This window comes from Myxocyprinus asiaticus, chromosome 14, assembly GCF_019703515.2.
Source record: "Myxocyprinus asiaticus isolate MX2 ecotype Aquarium Trade chromosome 14, UBuf_Myxa_2, whole genome shotgun sequence".
NCBI lineage: Eukaryota > Metazoa > Chordata > Actinopteri > Cypriniformes > Catostomidae > Myxocyprinus > Myxocyprinus asiaticus.
In genome coordinates this window covers 3,577,839-3,603,113 of record NC_059357.1, presented here as the reverse complement: position 1 = coordinate 3,603,113, position 25,275 = coordinate 3,577,839, and the positions used below count along the sequence as shown (strand labels likewise).

At 38.9% G+C, this 25,275-nt stretch overlaps 2 protein-coding genes across 2 annotated transcripts; one reads left to right on the top strand and one right to left on the bottom strand.

The window, feature by feature from the left end:
- Positions 1–1,034: 1,034 nt before the first annotated feature.
- Positions 1,035–6,427, bottom strand: LOC127451988 (uncharacterized). The gene is made up of 4 exons (XM_051717095.1): positions 6,289–6,427; positions 3,241–3,897; positions 2,756–2,902; positions 1,035–2,300 (listed from the first exon to the last, which is right to left on the bottom strand). Exons 2-4 carry the CDS (start codon positions 3,844–3,846, stop codon positions 1,407–1,409), a joined length of 1,647 nt encoding a protein of 548 aa, XP_051573055.1. The 5' UTR covers positions 3,847–3,897; positions 6,289–6,427; the 3' UTR covers positions 1,035–1,406.
- Positions 6,415–15,437, top strand: LOC127452007 (RNA-binding protein with serine-rich domain 1). Its single transcript, XM_051717129.1, has 7 exons — positions 6,415–6,551; positions 11,087–11,242; positions 11,638–11,823; positions 11,940–12,045; positions 14,281–14,434; positions 14,534–14,675; positions 14,992–15,437. Coding segments are annotated over exons 1-7 (852 nt in total). The 5' UTR covers positions 6,415–6,549; the 3' UTR covers positions 15,098–15,437.
- The last annotated feature ends 9,838 nt before the right edge of the window (positions 15,438–25,275 follow it).

The window sequence follows — 25,275 nt, the reverse complement described above, 5'->3', positions numbered from 1 at the left end:
GATATTGTCTGTTATTACATCAAGTTCTTCTAGACTTTTTGGCTAACTGAGTATATGAGATAAATCTGGAAGATTATTAGTGAAGCTATCTTTAGTGGTCGAAAGAACAGTTCTATCTGAACTATAGCGTGGTGTAGATTGAGTAACATTAGCTGATCGCAGCATACAAGAGACGAGGTAATGATCTGAGATGTCATTGCTCTGCAGCAGAATTTCTATAGTATCAACATCAACTCCTTATTACATAATTAAATCTAGCATATGATTATGGCGATGAGCTGGTCCTGTAACATTTTATCTGACTCCAAGAGAGTTGAGAATATATCGATAAATGCTAGTCCCAGTGTGTCATTTTCATTATCTACTGTATGTGAATGCTGAAGTCACCAACAATTAAAGCTCTATCTACAGTAACTACTAGATCTGATAGAAAATTTGCAAATTTTCTGTAAACTTCTGTAAATTTCTGTAACTGCTTCAGAATGGTCCACAATTCCTTCTAATCCGCAGCTACTGGAAACACTTGGTTGAGGTTATGGCTGCCAAAGGAAGTTTGACCAGTTATTAAATCCAAGGATTCACTTACTTTTTCCACAGCACTGTGAATGTTTAATGGGATGTGTTCAATAAAGACAGAAGATTATAATTGCTTGTGTGTTGTTAGCTTAAGCACATTGTGTTCGTCTATGCTCGTGACTTCGATGAAGATGAGATCACATTTTATGATCAATTAATGCAGAAAAACAGTTAATTTCAAAGGGTTCACATACTTCTTGCCACTGTATAAGCTTTGCACCACTAGAATGTCATGAGATGGAACTACCGTTATAGCTGTTAACATGACTAATTTGATAAAGCTCGACACAAGGAATATGATTAGTTTGTTAATTAAGCTAAAGCTGTTAATTAAGCTAAAGCTTAATTAACAAACTGCTTCAGCTTCATCATTCAGAATTCAGTTAATACTGTGCTTTTTGTTTTAGTGTTTTGTTTATAGTCCAATTACTCTGAAACATGGAAGACATGTAGCAACATAGAGAATAAAAGTTTTTATTTCATTTCTTTTGAAGTTGTGTAATTAATTATCAGTGATTTGAAACAAGGTAGCATACAAAACTATCAGTATTGGTGTCGGCAGATATTGTTCAAAATAACTAGATATCGGTATCGACACACTAATTTTGTATTGGTGCATCCCTACTTTAAACATAGAAAAAATGCCACTCCTCGCCTTTATATTATGCATACAGGTATTAGATATCTACATCGGTTTCAGATGCATTTATCGGCTAAATATCAGTATTGAAAAACCCATATCGGTTGACTATTACAGTAACGAAAAATCTGCAGTGTGAATGTAGCCTCTGAGGTAATGCATCCACTTCTCTAAGCTGTTTCCTACATTCTCAGACGTTCTCCACCTTAATAATGTTCAGCTCGGGCTCGTGCGGCGACACAGGGTGAGTAAAGATCTGGTTAGGGGGGCTACAAGCCTGGAATGTTCCATCTGCACTGGTGGAGGGCATGTCAACCGTTTTACTATCCATCCCTGTGAAAGAGTCTGTGTGTGACTGTGCATAGGGGAGTGCATCGGCCGAGAACGTTTGCGCGTGTGCCTGTGTGAATGTCGGCGTGCGCGGTTGCGCGTGGTTGAACGAGGGCCCGCCGGAGGCTGGGCATGGCTGAAACCCATTCATGGAGGGTGGGCTGAGCTGGTCCAGAGAGAATGCCTCGATGCTCTCAAGACCTGAATCGTGGATCTCGTTGTACCCCGTCTGGGCTTGGCTGCACTGAGCATAGACGCCCTGGCTTGGGGCGGTCTGGCTAAAAGGCGCTGTAGAGGAGGCCATGGAACAAGATGCTTGCAACGTTGGAGCAGATGTGGAATGAAGTACGCTGCAGGGCTCGAATTTGGATGCAAGCTCCTGAAGGGCGCTGAGGATCTGCTTCTGGACTTGAGTCTGCTGGGCCTGCTCTCGTTCCAGACGACCCTGTTGGTCCACCATCATCCTCAGTGCTACACCTAGATTTCTCAGTTCTGAGCTCAATGACTGGGTCTGCTCTTGTAGGCCGCTCATAGCTCCAGCGTCAAAGCTGCTCCGCTGGGGAGGAGGGGAAGGCTGGTTGGTCACGTTTTGGACCCGTGTGGAGGGGGCCGTGTTTTGGGATGTAGTTCCAGTGGTGACCGGGTCAGGGAGACGGATACCTATGCGGGGAGGGTGTTGAGGAGCTCGAATGGGAATGCCTACCCTCTGATGCATCCACCTTCTGTGAGCAGTAGCTCCTTGGTGTAACCCTCTCTGAAGAAAATAGATTTGAATTAAAATTTTTGTTTGTATGTTAGTTCTAAAACCTATCAACAAATTTTTTTTGTTTGTTAGTCATTTTACACCATGCCAGCTTACATAGCTATTTACATGCCGAATACATTTTTTTTTAAATACAATAAAAGGTATAGTGATTAAAAACCTGTAATGCCCAGCACCATGCTTTATATTGAGAAGCACATTTATAGTAATTAAATTTGTCATTATATGAAATGAGTCATTAAAAACAAGACAACCACATTTTTATTTTTTTTGACCATGCCATTTTAATTTGTGCCAAATAATTGTTTGGTTTACTAACACCAGTGCTAATTCCTAAAAAGCATAAAAGTTAAAAAAAAGGATGCTCAATATAAAGGAAAAAAATCACATAATTTGCATGCACTTTTTAAATATTACACGATTCCTAATGATTCTTCTCAACTCACCATGTTTGGAGGTCTGGGTGTAGTGAGGTCATAAGAAGCCGTCTGAGGTAACACAACCTTTCTCCCATCCGGGCCAGAGAAAGAGGACTGGTCTCGCCTCATTGACAACGACATCTGCTGGCCAGTCTGCGGGCCATTTTCCCTTACCTTCACAAAACACTTGTAAGAATATAATGGTCTACATCATAACCACTAAAATGAACAACAGATTGCTATCAGGTGATTCTCATAAAAACATGTCCAGCTCACCTTATTTCACCCAAAAATAACAACGAAAAAAGATTATATTTCGCATAAAGCAGATGAAGTAATGGGAATTTTTGGGAAAATGTGCTTAATTTTAATGAAAATAATGCAAACTGTACAATGCAAAAAAATCTTTATGGTCCTAAAAAGGCTTCATTTTCAAGTAAAATGTCTAATTTTGGGGTGAAATATGATCCAGACATGCTTTTGAGATTCCATTTTTTACATAATCAACTCACCCTCGCTCGGTGAAACAAAGCTTTATCCAGCAGTCTCTTACGAGCCACAAGCACAGGGTTGGCAGGAGATGGTGTGTGTCGTCTTCTCACAAAATTTGCACCACTCATTGCCCCGGAGCCCACCCCTGAACGCGAAGTCTGGATGCCAGCATGCTGCGTGCCCTGTGCCAGCGATGTGACACTGACAATCCGAATGTCCTCATCTTTCCCCCCTTCCTGTGTTTCCTGTCTGCCTGCCGAACTCGTCCCGGAAGACTGTCCCGCTCTTGCATCTGAAGAGGAGCTGGCCTGCTGTGAGGCTGCGACCCGTGAGGCCTCTCTGAGGAGGTTCCTCAGCTGCTGATCACTCCAGCCAACCTGTCGAGACTCACCGATGCCCACCTCCCTGGCTGTACCTGACACTGGCACCGTATGGCTGCTGTTCCCAGCTGGAGCTCCATCCACCTTGCGAGCTCTCCCTTGAAACTCCTTAAGGAAAAGGTAGATGGCCTGTGCAGACACCTTGATGTTCTCCAGCTCCAGCACAGCTTTGATCTTACGGAAGCTCAAGCCTGCTTCCCGCAGCTCCACGACCTTGCGCTTGGCAGCATCATCCAATCTGCCCATCGTGGAGATCCACAGAACTGAAACTACTGATAATGTTTAATCAAATAGATCCTGAAATAAAGACAGAAATGATGATAACGGCACATCATGGAATACATATTGAACTCAGAATGGTATATTCGCTACTCACTAATTACTATGCATGCAGTATACACTATATACTCAATAGCCGCTTTTCCACTATCGGGCCAGTGCAAGTCAGGGCTATCAACTGGCCAGCTGGGGACAAAATCGATCTATATTCCCACCATTGGGCCGATAGCTCTGCAGTGTTGCCCTAAAACCCACCCTTAATACGCCGCCCTGGTGCCAGCGTCACACACTCCGAACATTTCACAAGCAAGAGGGAAGCTCAAGCTGAGCTATCATGTCATCTAATTATCTAGAATATCAAGTTTATATCGTATTACATACATTAGCTAGCTAGCCAGATAAGTTAGCATCGACAACTCACCGACTGTAACTGCCATGGTGTCCCGGGTAGTCTCTCCACTAACAACGATGTCCCAGCAAACCGTCCATGATCATGAACCATGGTCTTTGGGCACCTCTTTGTCCATTGTGAGTTTTAATGGATTTGTACTGTGCCCGCAATTTTTTTATTTATTCTTTTCCCCAATTTGGAATGCCCAATTCCCATTGCCTCTATGTCCTCGTGGTGGGGTAGTGACCTCAATCCGGGTGGCAGAGGACGAATCTCAGTTGCCTCCGCGTCTGAGACCGTCAAGCATCTTATCACGTGGCTTGTTGAGCGCGTTACCATGGAGATGTAGCACGCATGGGGCTTCACGCTATTCTCTGCGGCATCCACGCACAACTCACCACGCGCCCCACCGAGAGCGAGAACCACATTATAGCGACCACAAGGAGGTTACCCCATGTGACTCTACCCTCCCTAGCAACCGGGCCAATTTGGTTGCTTAGGAGACCTGGCTGGAGTCACTCAGCACGCCCTGGATTCGAACTCACGACTCCAGTTGTGGTAGCCAGCGTCAATACTCACTGAGCTACACAGACCCCTCTGTGCCCGCAATTTTTAAATTGTACTCAAACCTGTACCATTTTGCAATGGATACACAACCTGCAAGTTCGATGCTGAAACCTTGACATTGACCTTGACAATCCCCAGTTGGCCTTCTTTGACCCAAGGGTAATCAGCGTGCCAAAGGCCATTGGCCCCGAGGCGGCACAATGAAGCCCCTGAAGTGATAGTGGGGACGCAACTGGCCCTTGCACGCACTAGCATGCCCTCGTTTGACCTGATAGTGGAAATGCGGCTAGTGTTTCTATGAACACACGCACACCAAATTGCCTAATCCAAAAAATGGCATCAGCTGTAAAAAACGTGCAAACTTTATGCGCCAAATGTGATATTGATTAATAAATAACCATGTAGTGCCCACATGGTTATTTATTAAACACCATGTTTGGAGCATAAAGTGTGCAAGCCTCTATTCTTACAGTTTTACACTTCCTAATATAAAAAAAAAATACATAAAAAATGGGCCCCCATTCACTTACATTGTAAGTGTCTCACTGTAACCTCGATTTGCTTTTTTTAATAAAAGGAGGGACGAGTCAAACATTTTTTTGCACTTTAACAATTTAAAGTTGTAGCTGATAATACTCTGGTTCATTCATTTCACTGGACACAGAAAGTTAAGGGCATTATATTGTGGGATAATATTACAATGGAAGTGAATGGGGCCAATCGAAAATGTTAAAATACTCACTGTTTTAAAATTATAGCCACAAAATGTAAACAATATGTGTGTTAACAAGAATTTAGTGGGATAAAATCGCTTACTAACCCATTCTGTATGAAGTGATATCCAAGTTTACAACTTCGTCACCATGGTGACGTAATGCCATAAACCCAAAAATGGCTGCAGCTTAAATAATACATGAGTTTCAACAGAAAAATTTATATGTGCTTTTATAAAATTATAAATGCCTTTAAACCCTCCAAAAACTGGCCCCATTCACTTCCATTGTAAGTGCCTCACTGTAAACTAAATTTTTGCTTTATATATAGATATATATATATATATATATATATATATGGTCAGCTTGTGGCTGGTTTGTTGCAGGTTCAAAAGGGTTTACCAGCCAAAAAAAAAAAAAAAAAACAGTTTAAGGTGGTTTGTCAGTCATAGTTGGTCTCCCAGCTTGTCAATGCTGGTGTTTAACTGGTCTCCCAGCCTGACCTGCCGACCAGTACCCCAAATCCCTTTAAAATCATCAAAACAAACCAGCCAAACCAACTTGGCCAAACTGGAAGACCTACTTAAACCTTAAAGCTGGTTTAAGCTGTTTTCTCAGCAGGGTTAAACCAGTCATTATTATGGTGCCAGCTTAAGTTCAAATACACGTAGCGACCCCAATGGCCGTGCACAGGGGTATAGTGCACGAAGAACACAATGGAAATCAAGTATATCTCACCTACTGCGACATCACAGTCCTGCTGTTCATGTTTCAAACGTCGATGTGCTCCTAATGATGTCACCTTACAACGCTTGCACCCATATTAGTAATGTGCATTCGCTGTTGCCGTGCAAACGCATAGATTTGTGATTTACTGGAGGATTATTGCATGAACACAACCCCCCCTGTCGCAGAAGCAGTGTCGTCACTCCCACGCGTCATTAAAACGTGACGCCGGTTGTGCTCGGCGTTGAGTGTGTCGCGCGCTGCTCGTCTATCATGTAAGTTTGATTGTTTATTATTGATACGTATTTGCAATATGAGATCGGCTTGATTCAGACATCGAGGGTGAGTGTATGCAGAAATATATTAGTCCCATTCATTGCCATTAATGAAGTAAGGTTTTTGCGTTTTTCATGCTAGATGGCTGTTAGCAGGTTAGCATTAGCCTCGGCACTTTGAATGAAGAGGACCTAGAAACAGATTTTGATTGAAAATAATAAATCTTAAACTCTTAATGATTTATATTATTCATATGTGATAACTTACTTATCAGTATGCTGTTAAGGAAAACACTTTCCGTGCAATGCATTTGTTAAACTGCTTGTATGACGGTAAAATAGTGCCTAAATGATTTGCATGCGCAGAGTGAGATTTGTGAAAGCGTAAATCAAATTGCAAGCGAAATTTGTTTTCCGGGCGCACAAAAGGTTTTGTAAAGGTGTAAATCAAGTTGCAGGCATAGGAAAAAATATTAGCAATACTTTAATGCTTTGCATAAGTGTAATTCATGTGTTGTGAATCTGTTATTGCGTATTAACACAAAGTAAATTTGGTGTGTATTCATCTGACTTCCTGTATTTACACTTTTGGCACTGTTTTTTGCGCCTAAACATGGTCAAAAACATTGCAAACCTGCAATCAGTGATGTGCAAGCAAAGAAAGTGTGTCATGTACAGCAAAACGTATTGACCGAGTAGAATCAGTCTGTATGTGTAATAGAGCTCGACTGATATGGGATTTTTGAGACTGATACTGATTTTAGAGGGGTAAAATACACCGATTACCAATATGGTGGCCGATATAGCTCATTTTTGACCTTTTTGCACTGATATGACTATGCAAAGGTACTCAGAAAGCTGCTTTCTTAAATATTTTTACCAAAGAATATTTGACATTATTATTATACATTGTCAACAAATTCTAGAAATGAACACTGAAAAATAAAGAATAAATAAAAATACAATAAATAGCTAAATAAACATCAGTACTGTTTAGTATCGGTCAAATGCTGACTATATTAATACTGCCGAGTCAAGATAAACAGCAGCAGCGGTGTTACACCGTATTCTGCTATACAAGTTCAGGGGAAACTTTCAACGGTGGAAAACCAGACTTTTAAATATAACATTTTATAAATGCAACGACTGGAATTGTTCGGTTGAAGGGGGTACCAAACTGTGAATCCTGAACAAAACAGTTTGGTGAATACATGTTTACACATTAGCTTCGAGTCAGCTGACAACAATGAAAGTAGCTACGTGATTAGCTAGTTAGCTATAAGCTCGTTGTCACAGGGAGAAAAAGATGGGCTTTATTTATTTTCCAGCATTGTGTCTCACCAACTAGGTAACAACTTAGCATGAAATCAACACTCAACAGACACAATCCACCACCACACTGTTGTCTGATGAGCTGCAAAAAGATGCTCTGATGTTTACCTTTCAATCTGCTACATTACTGACTGCACTGACAAACTATAGCTGGCTAACAGCAAACAGATGTGATAAACATGAGACATGGTTGTCAGGGACAGAGTTAACGTTATATTGAAAAGGGAAAATGATGGGGTCATTGTTTAACTTTCCAGTATGTATTTCACAAACTAGTTAGCAACTTACCGTGAAGACACCGCTTAACTCTGCACTGTCTGCAGAACTGTCAGCTCTGTAAACAATGGAGTCGGAGCACGCTCTGCTGGACAAACCATGTTATGACACCAATCCTATATCACCCCAAGCATTGTTTTCTGCATTATATGTTCTGAAAAAAAGTTTTCATATCAGTAAACATATATGCCAATTTTCATATTCATATATCTGTGAAGGCTAATATGGTCTGACCGAAAAATCGGTCTGGCACTACTTTTTATTATCATTGGCACGGCATTTGGATGTTGTTGTTGGTTTTTTTTGGGGGGGGAGGGTACCATTCGGAGTAAATTCTAGAGACTGTTGTGTGTGAAAATCCCAGGAGATCAGCAGTTACAGAAATACTCAAACCTGCCCAACTGGCATCAACAATCATCCATGTGATTATCTAATCAGCCAATCATGTGGCAGCAGTGCAGTGCATAAAATCATGCAGATACGGGTCAGGAGCTTCAGTTAATGTTCACATCAACCATCAGAATGGGGAAATAATGTGATCTCAGTGATTTGGAGCGTGGCATGATTGTTGGTGCCAGATGGGCTGGTTTGAGTATTTCTGGGATTTTCACACACAACAGTCTCTAGAATTTACTCCAATGGTGCCAAAAACAAACATCCAGTGTGCGGCAGTTCTGTGGATGGAAACACCTTGTTGATGAGAGAGGTCAACAGAGAATGGCCAGACTGATTCGAACTGACAAAGTCTACTAATATTTGTATATTGTGTTGTGTGAAATTATGTGTATATTAGATTTTATATTGTGTTGTAAATCTGATTTTTATTGTAAATTGGTATATGTCTCATCACTGTCACGACTGCTATGTTGCTCGGAACTGCACCCAAGAATTTCACACACTATTGCACTTGTGTATATGGTTGTGTGACAATAGAAGTGATTTGATTACTGTAACTCAGATAACCGCTCTGTACAATTATGGTGAGAAGAATATCACCTCTGAATGCTATTCTGAGACGCGGGTTGATGTGTGTGTGTGTGTGTGTGTGTGTGTGTGTGTGTGTGTGTGTGTGTGTGTGTGTGTGTGTATATATATATAATATTTACACACACACACACACACACACACACAGGCGCAAAAACCATATATGCATGGTATGCAATGCATAGGGGTGCCATGTAAAGGGGGCACCAGCGGCTCACTAAAGGTGGTGCAATCGGCCTTCTCGACCCCTCCAACTTTTATATATATATATATATATATATATATATATATATATATATATATATATATATATATATATATATATATATATAATATATATATATTAGGCCACTCGTAAATTCAATTCTATTGCCGTCTTGCTTGGTATCCATAATATTCTTGCAGTTAGGCTAATGAACTATATTATTTGGCAGGAAAATTGTTTATTTCATTTATTATAAAATTTTTTCTTTCATATTGCTATTGTGGCCACTATTTGAGGTGGCCATTATTCTTTATGGAATTTTCTATAAAGCTTTATTAAATGAATAGTATGAGGCCTAATGACCCCAACACTTTCTTTTTTTTCCAGATAAGCTTCCTTATTTCCTTGAGGCACTGTGCTTTCAATATAGTGTGCATTAAGACAGTTAAAGGTGTAAATGGAGTAGAGGTAGACCAATATATCTGTTTTACCAATTAATTGGTGCTGATAGTTGCTTTTTGGAACTATTGTTATCAGCAAATATCTATGCTGATTGTTGCTGATAGTTTTGTGTATTTTTATGCCTCATAATTAAACCTAATTTGGTGAACTGTAATTAAAAGTCCCGCATTATACTCCGTCTTAATTTTTCTGGTTATTCTTTGGATTTTGGTTGCATAATACACAGCTTTTGGGATTTTATTCATTTTTGAGCCTCAATGTCTGTGCCCTTCATTATGATGGCACTTTAGTGCCACGTAAATACCCCCCCCCCCCAAAAAAAAGCGTGAGGAAATGTATTCTTAAAATGTTACGATTTTAATCTTGTAATGGGCAATTCCACGAAAGAGTCAACAATACTATGGAAAAATGGCAATTTCAATCTTATTTCAATTCACCATGCAGCCTTGATGGGTATTATAATGTAATATATGTCTTAGAGGTCGAAGTCTGCAGATTTCAAAGTGCTTTGGATGGTTTCCCCTCATGATGCAAGTGCTGCTTTCACAAATGTCACTCCCGTAACTAAGAGATGTCATGTCTGTAATGCCGGTTTTTCCCCATTTATGTAAAAACGACAATGCATAAAAAATGAACATTACATGTTCTTAGGAGTGCCAACTCTTCTACATTTTATTCTGGATTGTGCATTTCAATTCACAGTGTTTTTACAAAGTGTGTGATCTCCAAAAAGCTTGTGTACGTTTTTGTCGCATACGTAACGCAAGCACATTTCCTGATCTAAACTGGAAAAAACTTGTCTAGACTGAAACTTTTCTGATGTGTGGACTCTATCTGCAGGGGTCTATGATTGTACATATAAACTGCTTGATATGCTGGTAATGAGTGCTTTATATGTGACATTTTCACTGCAAATGTCACATCCATAACACTGGAATTGGCCAAATGCTACCACTTTATTCTCGAAATTTTGACTTTATTCTCAAAATCGTAGATTATTTTATGTTTTTACGTGGCAATAAAACGCCATTGCACTTCATAGTAAGAAAAGACTCAGACATTTTTTTAATCACTATAAATCGATATAAAAAAATAAAAAAAAATATCAGCCGATTCATCGTTATCGGTCTTTTGCACCACCTTAGATATCGTTATCTGCAAAATCCACTATCGGTCAAGCTCTCAAATGGAGTAAAACCAGACTGGAGCACAGTACATTGTTGAACCAAAAATGAGTATGGCATGTTTCTAACCAAAGATGTTTTTGTTCACAAAGGGCACCTTCACCGACTAAACGCAGGGAGCGTTCTGAGGACAAACCCAAAGAGCGAGGGAAGGAGAAGGTGGTGGGTAAAGAGGGCGCAGAGAAAGAGAGAGGCAGAGACAAGATCCGGAAGCGACGCAGTAACTCCACCGGGAGCAGCAGCAGCAGGTCAGATGGGATCTAGTTCAGGTGTAACAAAACGTCTGTTGGTGCTAGCAAGTCTCCTGGACTTTTAAGCGTGTTTATCCACTGACAACAACATTGTTTAGCATTTTAAATCCATTTTAACTTATTCTGGCAATTTCAACAAAACCTCAACTATGTTAGACAGATAGAAAATTTCAAAAAAAGTTCGACACATCACAAAAATCCAAATGGTAAAATTTGCTAGGCATAGGATTTAGGTAGCAATGCAGCACTGGCCCAAAATACTCATATTTTGACTCATTATCAAATACTCGTATCAATCCCGGGCCATCCTCTGACAGCCTACAAGACATATTAGCCATAAAAAAGATGGTTCTTTTAAATATATCAAATCTCTCATCACATATCTTATTCAGATCCAGTTCTAGCTCCAGCAGTAGTTCTGGTTCCAGTTCGGGCTCATCCAGCGGGTCCAGTTCCTCCTCTGGTTCCAGCCACTCTGGTTCCTCCAGTTCCTCTCGTTCTTCAAGCTCATCCAGGTCTTCTGGGTCTCCCAGCCCGAGCCGCCGTCGCCATGACAACCGGCGACGCTCTCGATCAAAGTAAGTTGCAGACTTAATATGTTTTTAACATTAACACGCATTACATTCAGATAACTCACCTCAGTTGGGTAGATTTTTTACATGTGACTCACTAAATTTGCGCTTGTTTTAATCAGGTCAAAATCACAAAAACGTACTGATGAGAAAGAGAGGAAGAGGAGGAGCCCTAGCCCCAAACCTACTAAACTTCATCTGGGAAGACTCACCAGAAATGTAACCAAGGTATGGTTCAGCACTGGAATACAGTGACAGTGAAATGCAGTTTATTTAAGAAGTGCAAAGTGCATGTTTCGAGTCAGACATGAAAACCTGTGGATCTGTGAATCTGATTCAGTTCAAGATTTGGCCCAAGAACTCCTGTGTTCAATATTGTGGTGGTGGTGTAGTGGGCTAAAGCACATAACCGGTAATCCCCACAGACATCACCATTGTGTCCTTGAGCAAGGCACTTAACTCCAGGTTGCTCCAGGGGGATTGTCCCTGTAATAAGTGCACTGAAAGTCGCTTTGGATAAGAGCGTCTGCCAAATGCATAAATGTAATTCAGTCTGATTCACCAATCAGTTTGACTGATTCATTAACCTTTAAATGCGTCAGTGTTTTGACAATCATTATTACATAGCTCGGGTCTTTAGCGACCTGACACGTATATCTATCTCAAATGGATCTACAAAGATGGTGTACAGTTTCCAAGATAATTAGAAAATCAGTAAATCTAAAATATATTCTGATATATTTTGAGGGTTTATTTCTCATATATCAAAGAGATGATGCAACAAATGATAGAACAGGATTCATTAATTCCATGCTGATATTTTATGTGACACAACTTGCCATCAAACACATTGAGTTACACTTAAGTTATACATATGTGTATTCTCAGGCGCTTATTGAATCTAAATAGATGCACAACTTGCAGTTTCAGTTGTACACTTTAATGACGATAGCCAAATCATACTGTTCATGTGTTAAACTTGCTATAGTTTATTTCCATGTTGCTGCTTCATCATAGAACAATGTCAAATGTAAATCAAGTCAATTACAGAAACAACAGCGCCACCTTGAGTAGTGGTGGACCGATATGGGTTTTTCAATGGCGATATCTAGAGAGCAGGATGGTTGATACAAATGCTGATAAACATACAATGTAATTTAACAACAATGAATTAGATATATGCAACATTTCTAAAGTAAAACAAACTCGTATTTTTTGCAATATATACTCCAATTTGAATAAACTTGGAAAAAAAAAACAACAACCTTAAACAGAAAGTGTTGACTCTCAATTGAAGCATCTGTTGGTTGATTTTTGACCTGACACAAGGGAAAGTTAACACTTCTGATAAACGGCCAAGTGAACGCGGTTATCGGCCGATGCTGTTAATCGCAAAATGGCCAATTAATCGGCCTTTATAACCTTGAGGAACAAATAGCATGCATGATATGCAAGTGTACATATGGGATACTGAAATCACCATCGTTGCACAATTTTTTACATGATATAGTAGGCATTAGTATGAATATAGTACTCATTTTTTTTTCTTGTAATAAACAAAGTAGATATCCTGTGATAGTAACCTTCTGTATGTAGATAAGAAATAATCATAATGTAATTTATGGAAGTGCAAATATACTGTATATTGCAACAGTATTACATATCTCGGGTCACTAATGACAATATACACTTAAAGGGTTAGTTCAGCCCAAAGTTAAATTGTCTCATCATTTACTCACCCTCATGCCATCACTAGATTTTTAGAAGAATATTTCAGCTCTGTTGGTCCATACAATGCAAGTCAACAGGGTCCAGAACTTAAAAAAAGCATTTAAAGGCAGAATAAAAGTAATTCATATGACTCCAGTAGTTAAATCTTCAGAAGCGATATATGATAGGGGTGGGTCAGAAACGGATCAATATTTAAGTCCTTTTTTTACTATAAATTCTCCTCCCTTCCCAGTAGGTGGCGATATGCACGAACAATGTGAATCAGCAAAAACAAACAATGTGAAAATGGAGATTTATAGTAAAAATGACTGTTTCTCACCCACACCTATCATATCGCTTCTGAAGATTTAACTACTGGAGTCTTATGGATTACTTTTATACTACCTTTATGTGCTTTTGGAGCTTCAAAGTTCTGGCCACCATTCACTAAAAACTCAGATGAAACAGAGCTGAGATAGAAAAAAGTCATACACATCTGGGATGGCATGAGGGTGAGTAAATTATAAGAGAATTTAGATTTCTTTAAGCGATTAGGGAAAATATGTTTCTTACACATTTTGCAATTAAAGTTATATATGCAACAGTGACTGAATCTGAATAGCGTTATAGGAAACACTGCCGTTTTTCTTGATGCATTTGCTTCATAACTATTGTTTACTTTTTAACTGTCGTTATTGTAAAATGTTCCTGAATTTTTATATCTGCTGCTGTATTTATATCTGCTTCCTGTAGGAACATATTCAAGAGATCTTTTCGACTTACGGAAAGATCAAAATGATTGACATGCCCCCAGATCGTTTGCACCCTAATTTGTCCAAGGGTTACGCTTATGTGGAATACGAGACTGCAGAGGATGCCCAGAAGGCCCTTAAACACATGGATGGAGGTACGAGTGAACGGAAACGGCTTGGAAAAAAAACCCCGAATCGGATTAGTTCATTAGAATTGATTTCTTACGGTGTTATTACCTGTTTAATGTCCTCAGGTCAGATTGACGGTCAGGAGATTACAGCCACTGCTGTCCTGACTCAGAGGATACGTCCTGCCCCCCGTAGACTGTCCCCTCCTCGCAGAATGCCCCCTCCACCCCCCATGTGGCGGCGAACGCCACCACGTATGAGGAGAAGGTTTGTTTTTTTAAAAAACCTATTATGTTTTACTGGCGTGTTTTCTGTGTGTAGAAACGTTGAGTGGATCGATAGGAAGCAACCTGTCCAATAAACCCACAGGCCTAAATTTCATTATACTCAGTTCTGCACCTCTCACCTGTTCGCAAACATCCGATCTGTGGTCTTTAACTCTGTTGTTGTTTATATGTCCTCTTACATCACTGAAGTCTTTTTGACAGTTCCCAATTTTCATGTATCTTATCAGATATTTAGCACAAGTGTGCAGATGTGATATATCTTCGCCACAACCTGACAGTGCTTGCACTTTTCACAGGTCTCGGTCTCCACGGCGACGCTCCCCAGTGAGAAGGCGTTCTCGCTCCAGGTCTCCAGGTCGCAGACGACATCGTTCCCGCTCGAGTTCCAACTCGTCCCGTTAGAGACGCTCCGTTCTCGCAACAGAAAGCTTTAAATTTAGCTTCTCTATTTGTTTCTCTCTTCTCATGTTCCTCCATTGCTTCACATTTTTGTTGGAAATAACAAACAAAGTGTTTTAAATGTTTATTTCTTTCCCAAGTACCTCTGGATTGTACGGTATAACATCTGTCAAGTTAGGATGAACGTGCGTTTTGTTTGCCTCTGTGTTTGTAAAGTAACTGGGCTCATGCTAGACGGTCCATTTTACTGTGATTCTTTTTGTAATGTGCTTTTTTTAAAACTGCAGCTTTTTACTGGATTTGTTTTGACATTAAAGTACATGACTGTTTCTTTCTCCAAACATTAACATTGGTTCACAGAATTGTCTTTTGTTGGTTACATTAGTGGTTCAATTCCAACCCACAGAATTCATCTCAAGATTCTCATCAGCGAACTGTAAAGTTTAAGACAGAAAATCAATAAACCAGTTTGGCAACTAAAAAAGTAGCAGCATTTTGGTACCGCAATGCTTTTAAGGCTTTTTGTAGTCTTTGTTTTCATTTCATCAGGCATCCTGATTTCATTCGAAACCTGTATGACTCTTTCTTCCGTGAAACATGAGATGTTGGGAGGAATGTTCCCACTGCTCTTTTTTTACCAGCGCTTGTCAAGCTCTAAAAAGTCTAAAGTCGTAATTACATTGTGATGTGCGCTCAAGTGATTTTATTTAAAAAGCATGGACCTGTTTTGCAATTTTCCAACTGACAAAGACAGGAATGTTTTTAGCAACTGGGTGATTCTCACGAAACCTGTCAAGAAAATATCCTGGTCTCATTTAACCCCAAAATCAATGCAAAGAAAATGCAATATTGTATTTTCCACAAAGAAGCCTACAATTAAGATTTTTGGTATTGTGACATTATTTTCAGGACAACAAAATGCCATCATTGCTGTCGACTGAGCTTAACTTGTATTGAACCCGTAATATTCCATTTATCTATTTGATCATTTTCATGCGGCCACATAAAATGGGAAATGTAGTTTTGTTGCACATGCCTGTAGTCATAACAAAACAGCTGAATGAGTTTTATTTTATAGCAAAGTTAATCGCACGATTCTTTAGTCAACACGCATCCAACTTGGAAAGTAAAAAGTCTGGGGGAAAAATCGCGAGTTTTGCACTGTATTACAAATTTAAGTGATGTAAGCGATTTTATTTATTTTTTAAATTATTATTATTATTATTATTATTATTTAATGGTATGCAGAAAATGTTCCTTCTCCCTGGAAAATATAACTTAAGTGTCCTGAGATAGCTCACAGCTCTTAGTGACAGCACTAGACTCTAAACGGCAAACAAAAATGTGATCGCGGGCCGTTCTTTGACTAGCCAATCAGAAGACTTTGATGTGTACTTTGATGCTTTTCAATCTTTTTGCACGATCTCATAGTGTAGTAGTTGAAACTGTTGATTCAGTTTTAATGTCATATTCAGATTTATAACAGCTGTCAGCTGAAGGAGGCATTTTACTACTGTTGTGTTTGATAACCATGAGACGACAAACTTCTCGACTGTACGGTATCAACTATCTTTGGAGGGCGGTGTTTTGGAAAGAGGGGGCGTGTCTAATTTAAAGGCTCAGTCTTGTGGAAGTTTCAGAAAGGCAAAAATCGCTTACAGAACCTTTAATCAAACACCTGATTCAACTCATCAGCTTGTTAGTAGACTATCCCAAGACCTTAAATGGTTGTGTGTGTGCAACAACCGTCTCAAGTTTGAATTTGTTCGAAAATGAATAAGATTTGAGAGCTACATTGAAGGGCAAGGTTGTAAGTTAATGGCCAACCCGATCTCATGAAGATTCATACATATGAGTTGGCTATTTCGTTTGTATAAATTCGTTCGATTTCATCACGTGCAAATGCCTGGATGGCTAATGCGGAAGTAAGCACGAGGCGTTAAGGACAGGCTTATTAATATTATAACCTTACCCAAACCCCTTATCTAAACCTGACTGATCAATAGAGTGTAAACCTTATCTAAACCTAACCGATCAATAGAGTGTAAACATGACAGGAAGTTGTGGGTGACAGAAGCAAGTAAGTATTAGATGAAATGATGTCCAGCGATGTCATTGGCTGTAGTGAAAGTCCTACAATATCATATGAATTAGCCAAATTTAGAAAAGTCGTACGAATCCTTACGATTTCGCCGTGAGAGTGTGTACTAATGCCGATTTCAATTTTGGTCTGTACCTAAACATCTCAGTTTGTGTTCAATGGAAGAATGTGGGTCAGTAAATGTTTTTAATTTTTTAGTGTGAACTGTAGCCAATTATGCAAGTTAATGTACATGATGTGCTGCCAACAATATTTGACCGTAAGCGAAAATGCTGAATGTTGTTTCACTGGCTGCTATGGAGTGATTCAGAGTCTCAGACCTTCAGCTTGGCTTCTGTACCACTTCATTTTATTCATCCATTAACATCAGCATTAAAAGAGCACTTTATGAGCAGCTGACCCCAGGGCTGACAAGTCCAGATATTCTCTGCTGGAAATGAGCTGCAGTATCTGTGGCCTGCTGGAGATTGACTCATATGTGTCAGGGTTAATGAAGCATGTTGGGTGACAAGCTTGTGGCTGTCAGGTACAATAAACTAAATGGTAGTGAACCTGGGCAAAAACAGGGTCTGTTTTTGCTGCGGATGTGGTATTAACTAAGAGGGGTTGATAAGAAACATGAGGTATTGACTTTGTCACAGAATTTGCTTGTGTGCCAGTTTTTTTAGTAATTACTTTCAGATACCAAGTGTCTTGCCCAAGGGCAGAATAATTATAGACCGGGACTGTGATCTAACTTTAGTTCGCCGTGTCCTTCTTATTGTGTGACTCACAAAACCTGGCAAGAACATGTCTGGGTCATATTTCAACCCAAAATCAAAAGGAAAAAATACAACATTTCTTAACTCTAGAAACATGCACATGCACGAAATACGCTGATAACTATTAAAAATCAGCGTATTAAACTTGTGCGACCCAGCTTACACATGCGTGGATGTTGTATTTTGGCTTCGCTATACACAACGTCTAATTTAAATTAATTTAAACCGACTGATCTCAGTTCAGGAGACTCTATGCTGTCAGTAAAGGGTTTAAGTCATGTGACAGAACAACATGGCGCTGACCACAGCGGAGTTTGTCTTTGGGAGAAACGGCAACAAAACTACATCTAGTAAGAAACCTAATTAAGTTCTACATTGAAACCTGTTTGAGTGAATGCATTAGAATCTCTAGTTTCATCTGATATTCCAATTAATTATTATTATATATCTATATATGCGAAACGCTACGCTGCTAAACACAATGTACACTAATGTGTACTTTAGCGCATCTTTTTCTTAGGAATCCTATATTTAAAGTGCATTATCACACTGAGAATCAATGGGTTCATCCAACAGCTGAAAAAAATATTGCTTTCAGAGGCTTTTTATGCAGTTAGGATAAAAATAAATTGCATTTTGAACTGTTCTGAGACCAGTGCAGACTGACGGTACACTGGTTAAATCATTCAACAAATAGGGAGCATCCTATAGTGCTTTCAATCCAAACTTCCTATCAAAAGTTCAGTTTCAGGCTGCAGATGATGTTTGGATCACTCAACATGTTTGACAGACATAAGACAATGATAATCAGTACATAGATTCAGAATTTATAATGTATCATTTTATTTTAACATGGCTGGCAGTGACTGAATGATGCTGGTCATTACTTTAAATCAGAATTAATTATGGTCATTTCTGATGTCAATGTGTCAAAGACACGAATAACCAACACTCCTGGAAACATAAACAATTTGATAAACGTCTGACTCTCTATAGCTATGTATTATATACATTTCACAACTTAGTCCCGCTGTCCACATATGTTGTCCACTATTTTCTCTAGAATAGTTTTTTTTTTTTTTTTTAATGTTTATTAGGCGCCACTAGTTACAGATCAAAAAGGGAAATGGAAAATGCACACAGCAGTCACGCTCAGGTTTCAGGAGGTTAAAAAATGTACGTAAGAAAACTGCGTTTACATGAGACTTAAAGTCATCTGGTTATGGTGCGTTCAAGTCATGTCGGAATGATTGTATTTACGAGTCAAGGGCAAAGTATACTTCGGTTGTCCGCATTATGTATACAGTATGCATGACAGACATTTCTCGACACACAGAGTCCTCGGCAGTGCTTGTCGTTGCTGCATGCGCCTGCCATTGACTGTCCTAAAAGTGTATCAAACAGCAGGGCCTTAAAGTGCACATTATGGGAACACGAAGTTATAATTGTGAGTGGGAAACTCTGGATTTTCTTCAAGCCCAGACTTTCTGAGTTAGTGGCGTGTCCATTTAAGAGCCATGGCAGAAGCAAATCGTTACTGGTAATAATTCAGCTTTTACTTGAGGATTTTGAATTTACAGTTTAGTTTGTATGCATTTTTGTACTGTTAATGAAGAATAATTTAAAAAACTTGCCATAAAATAAGACTCATTTAGCTGGTTTATGCAGCAACAAGTGTTTGCAACAAAACTACATTTCCCATCATTATGTTTCCGCACAAGAATGATAAAAATAGGTAGATAAAGTATTAATTACACACCTAATGGTGGCTTTGCATTTTGTTGCATTGGTGCTAAAAAAGCTCTATGATATGTGAATAAGAGAGAAAGAAATATGAAATTGCAAAACGGGTCAGTTCTTAAGGACTAAAATCCCTTGAACACATCACATCATATTTAATATATGATTTCCGACCTCATAAGTTCGAACTTCCCAGGAGGACTTGAATGCATCATTATTCTCTGCCTTTGACATCAAAATGTTAACGGGCATGTGCACATTAGATAAGTCGGTAAAACTTGAAAAAAATCAGGGTAATGGGGGGGAAAACACTCAATGTTTACGCTTAAACCACTTATGACCTTACCGAGATAAAAGAAAATTGTTTAGGCGTTTACATCATGGCCTTACATGTTGTCCGTTTATTAAGCATAATCGGTATAAGCTCATCTCTCATCACTATAATGAGAGACAGGTGTTAGAGTAATTACAGCCCAGTTGACGAACCTTCCCTCTCCCACAGACAGACACATGACCATGCCCCCCATGCCACAGACTATAATAGGACGCAGACGTTGAATAACCAGAGAAGAACCTCAGAATTAAATTGCACTTGGTCCAGCATTTTTGCCTGATGCGCGCATGAATTAGCCAAACCCACTTGCGCCTTGACTTAGCGTATGCTTGCACGAAAATACCAAAACTTTATGGCCATGCTCATTAACTTTGCGCTTATGACTTAAGGCATTGTTTTGCGCTTAATTTGTTTTCGTGTTAATTAATTAATGTCATTTTTCAAAATCAAAATTGACGGGTAGATGTGAAGTGCACACCGAGACAATCACTGTTAATACTAGTCATGATTTGTGTGTCAGTAGATGAAAATGATTAATAATACTTATATTCTCTATAATTTAAAGGAGCATACAACCAAATTCTGAAGAGAATCACATTTTCTATGCGTTTAAAAGAAGCGTGTCACTGTCATAGAAATATGTCTGGCATTCATCAAGGACGCAGTTAATGCACAGAAGAATGCAAGTCCATAGTTCTATTCTTTTAATGTATTGCATACAGTCCATTTACACTACCAACTTCTTCAGAATGTGCTGTCGTCAAGGGCGTAGATTTGGCTTGAACAGTGGGAAGTTGCAGCGTGAAGCATGTACATGTTTCCATTGATCATGGTATAAATATTGGGGGGGGTTGTACTTGCTTGTTTTGATTATTGGGGGGGGTTACCTCCCCCCATCCAACGGAATCTACACCCCTGGCTGTCTTTGTTTCAACCATTGGTGCTTGAAGGAATGGACTATATAACAGGATGCAGACATTGAATAACTGGAGAAGAACCTCAGAAATAAATTGCACTTGGTCCAGCATTTTTGTGCACATGATTTCGCCAAACCCACTTGCACCTAGACTAGCATGAAAATACCAAAACTTTATGGCCATGCATTAACTTTGCACTTATGACTTAAGGCATTGTTTTGTGCTTAACGCTTGCACTCTTAAAATAGGGCCCTTTATGTTGTTTTCATGCACACTAATGCACCGATAACTCCCAAAAATCAGCTTATTTAAAAATCAGACAAAGCAAGAAAAACATGTTTACATGAGATTTTAAATAATCGAGTTATTCTCTGCTTTTGACGTCAAACAGTGAAGAGGCACGTGTACAACACTCAAGGGGTAGTGGGCAAAATTCCACTCTTGACGACCGGTTTATTTTTAAACCATTTATGACCATACACCGATAAAGGAAAGCCATTTATATGACCACACATACTGTTGGCTTATTAAGCACAATCGATGTAAGATTGGCATGTTAACGTGCTCATGTGTTAGTGGCCTTCTATTATACATCATTCAGCCAAATCAATTTCAAACATTCAGATTAGGTAAAAGGTGATATATGTTTTGTAATTTTTAATGTGTTCAAGAAAAATACGCATCAGAATAATTGACATTTTCCACAACATACAGTACATTCATTGAAAATACACAATTACATTCGCTTGGCCTATATAGGAAGATTTATTCACAACTGAACTTTTTAATGTGCACCAGACCACATAGTGGAAATGAAACCTTACCAAACAAATATTAAAGGGACAATTCCCCCAGTTTGAACAAAACACCCATATGACTTTCTGTCTTCTGAGGAACACAAAAGATGATGTTAGGGACTGATAGCCTCAGTCACCATTCACTTTTTCTGCATCGTCTTCCATTCAGTGAAAGTGAATGGTGACAGAACTATTCCTTTAAGGGTTCAGGAAACATTTCTTGCCTCCTTTGTTCATACCTTCTATACTCTGAGGTGCAATTATAGGTCGTTTTTGCAATTATTTAGCTAAATATACTTGCATATACTAGGCTGATCATGGCTTTAAATAATCTTATAGGACTGGTAGAACTGTGGCAGTTTCCAAATCTGACAGCTTTATGATTGTTCAGAGAGGAAGAGAATGCTGGGCACGTGCACATTTGTTATTGATTATTGGTTGGCCTATTTGGCCCTTTATTTGTGACCTCACTGCTTTTGAATCCATAAGTCATCTTTTGCAGAAATCTAGCGCAGGTACTTCATGAATACATGACCTTTAAAAGCACTGGGAATAATGTGTACATAGTTTTGCTTAATTTGTATTCTGTACATTTCAGACATACAATATTATATGCTTTGTGTCTACTTTTCACTGACATGACACAGGTCTCACTGGTTATATATATACTGTAGTTAAACCTTATGGCTCACCAGTAACAGGGCTCCTATTTCCATGACATTCCACTGACTGACAAGAAAAGTTAGCAATACTTTACAATACAGGGTTCATATTTCACATGAATATAATTAATTACAATAGCAATCAAATATGTTTAGTTACAGGCTGCTCAAAAAAATAAATAATTGCATATCAAGAACATTTTTCATTAGTTACACACTGCTTATATAATTAGACTTTAAATACTCCATAAAGTGGTTTGACAAATGCATTTTCCTTCTGATGTTAAAGTTGAAACAGGAAGTAGGGGCAGAACTAATCAAAGAGTGTGTCCTTTTTCTAAACATCCCAGCAAATTCATGATTTTCTACTTGCTAGTCAGTTGCAGGTGGAATTGAGATATGCTGCATTTCAGTGGATAAATGTGTAGATGCCTTTACCTACATAGTCTCATGGCAAACTGTTATAATTCAAATGAGATTGCGAAATCTTATAACATCATACAATTTGGCTCATACGAAAAGGTATAACGTTTATTCCCATAGAGACAATCCAATCAACAAACCAAATTTCAAACTGATACAATACAGGCATTACATTTTAGCTAGCCTCCTATTTAAAACATTATTTTAAGAAGAGAAACTTCACTAAACTACGGATCCCCTTAGAGGACAGGGTGGAAATTATTTTTCTGAAATAGTTTTGAGTGCCCTCACAATAAGTTTTGCGTTCCCTCACAATAAATTTACCATGGTTTTACTACAGTAACCATTTAACCATGATATTTGTAGTGAAACCAAAGTGATAATACAGGAACACGAACACTATGGTAATAAAAATAATAATAAGAAAATTTATTTGCGAAATTATTGCGAGGGAATGCAAAACTATTGCAAACGTATTGCGAGGGAACGCAAAACTATAGCAAATGTATTGCGATGGAACGCAAAACTATTGCAAACGTATTGCGAGGGAACGCAAAACTATTGCAAACGTATTGCGAGGGAACGCAAAACTATTGCAAACGTATTGCGAGGGAACGCAAAACTATTGCAAACGTATTGCGATGGAACGCAAAACTATTGCAAACGTATTGCGAGGGAACGCAAAACTATTGCAAACGTATTGCGAGGGAACGCAAAACTATTGCAAACGTATTGCGAGGGAACGCAAAACTATTGCAAACATATTTTGAGGGAACGCAAAACTATTGAAAACGTGTTGTGAGGGATTGCAAAACTTATTGCGAGGGAACACAAACTATTGCAAACGTATTGCGAGGGAATGCAAAACTATCGCAAACGTGTTGTGAGGGAACGCAAAACTATTGCAAACGTATTGCGAGGGAACGCAAAACTATTGCAAACATATTTTGAGGGAACGCAAAACTATTGAAAACGTGTTGTGAATGATTGCAAAACTTATTGCGAGGGAACACAAACTATTGCAAACGTATTGCGAGGGAATGCAAAACTATCACAAACGTGTTGTGAGGGAACGCAAAACTATTGCAAACGTATTGCGAGGGAACGCAAAACTATCGCAAACGTGTTGTGAGGGAACGCAAAACTATTGCAAACGTGTTGTGAGGGAATGCAAAACTATCGCAAACGTGTTGTGAGGGAATGCAAAACTATCGCAAACGTGTTGTGAGGGAACGCAAAACTATCGCAAACGTGTTGTGAGGGAATGCAAAACTATCGCAAACGTGTTGTGAGGGAATGCAAAACTATTGCAAACGTATTGCGAGGGAATGCAAAACTATCACAAACGTGTTGTGAGGGAACGCAAAACTATTGCAAACGTATTGCGAGGGAATGCAAAACTATCACAAACGTGTTGTGAGGGAACGCAAAACTATCGCAAACGTGTTGTGAGGGATTGCAAAACTTATTGCGAGGGAACGCAAACTATTGCGAGGGAACACAAACTATTGCAAACGTATTGCGAAGGAATGCAAAAGGGGCCTCTAAGGGACTCAGTAGTGAACAAATTTAGCTACTCATTCCATATTTATTAATGCAATACAAATGATTGATGTATGTCAATAACCTGTATGACACTTCCCTCGTCTTGTTCCAAACCACGATGATTCTTCTGTGGTACACCAAAGTTATTTTCCTATTAAAATCATGCTTCGGTTTGGGTTAGACTTGGTTCGCATATTTTTCTCTATTGGAGTAAAAGTCATGAGACTGGGTTTGCTTGTAAAAAGATGAATCAACAATATTTTACCAAAAGAAAAGAAAGACTAGGTTTTAAATGCATATATCTGCCTAAAGTTTACATGATCAGCTTTTACTAGTAGCCTACACAAGCATTTAGATGTCCTCAAAGCAAACACAAATGGAGAAAACTTCGATTTTAAAGGGGTTTTCAACATGGACACTGTAATGCAAAGTGTGACCATTTATTTTCCTCCTTTTGGTTCTGAAGAAGAAAAGAAAGACGTTTTTAAATCTTTTACATTTCACCATCATCACAAATTTACCTTGCTAACTTTAAATCTAGTTCGCCCTGTTTCAGTGAGACAGATCTTCCTCCATGAATACAACCTTGTCGAGGCAAAGATCTTACATTTGAAGTTTTCTATCTAATTTATGAACATGTTCTTCAATAGTATCAATACATCGCAGATATGCACAATAGGTAAACCACTCCAGATGGCAGCCTGTTACTCCACGTGTCTGTGAAGATAAATGGACGTTGTTTTCCCCAAAAGCTCACAACAGTAAGAGAGATTGATTTTATTCTGAAAGTGTTCTCTTTTTCTCTTTATTTCTCAAGGCTGCCCAGCATATGATTAATGAGTGTGTGGTGTGTAGATATATATATGTGTGGTCTTAATTATTTTTTCTTTGACACTGTGAC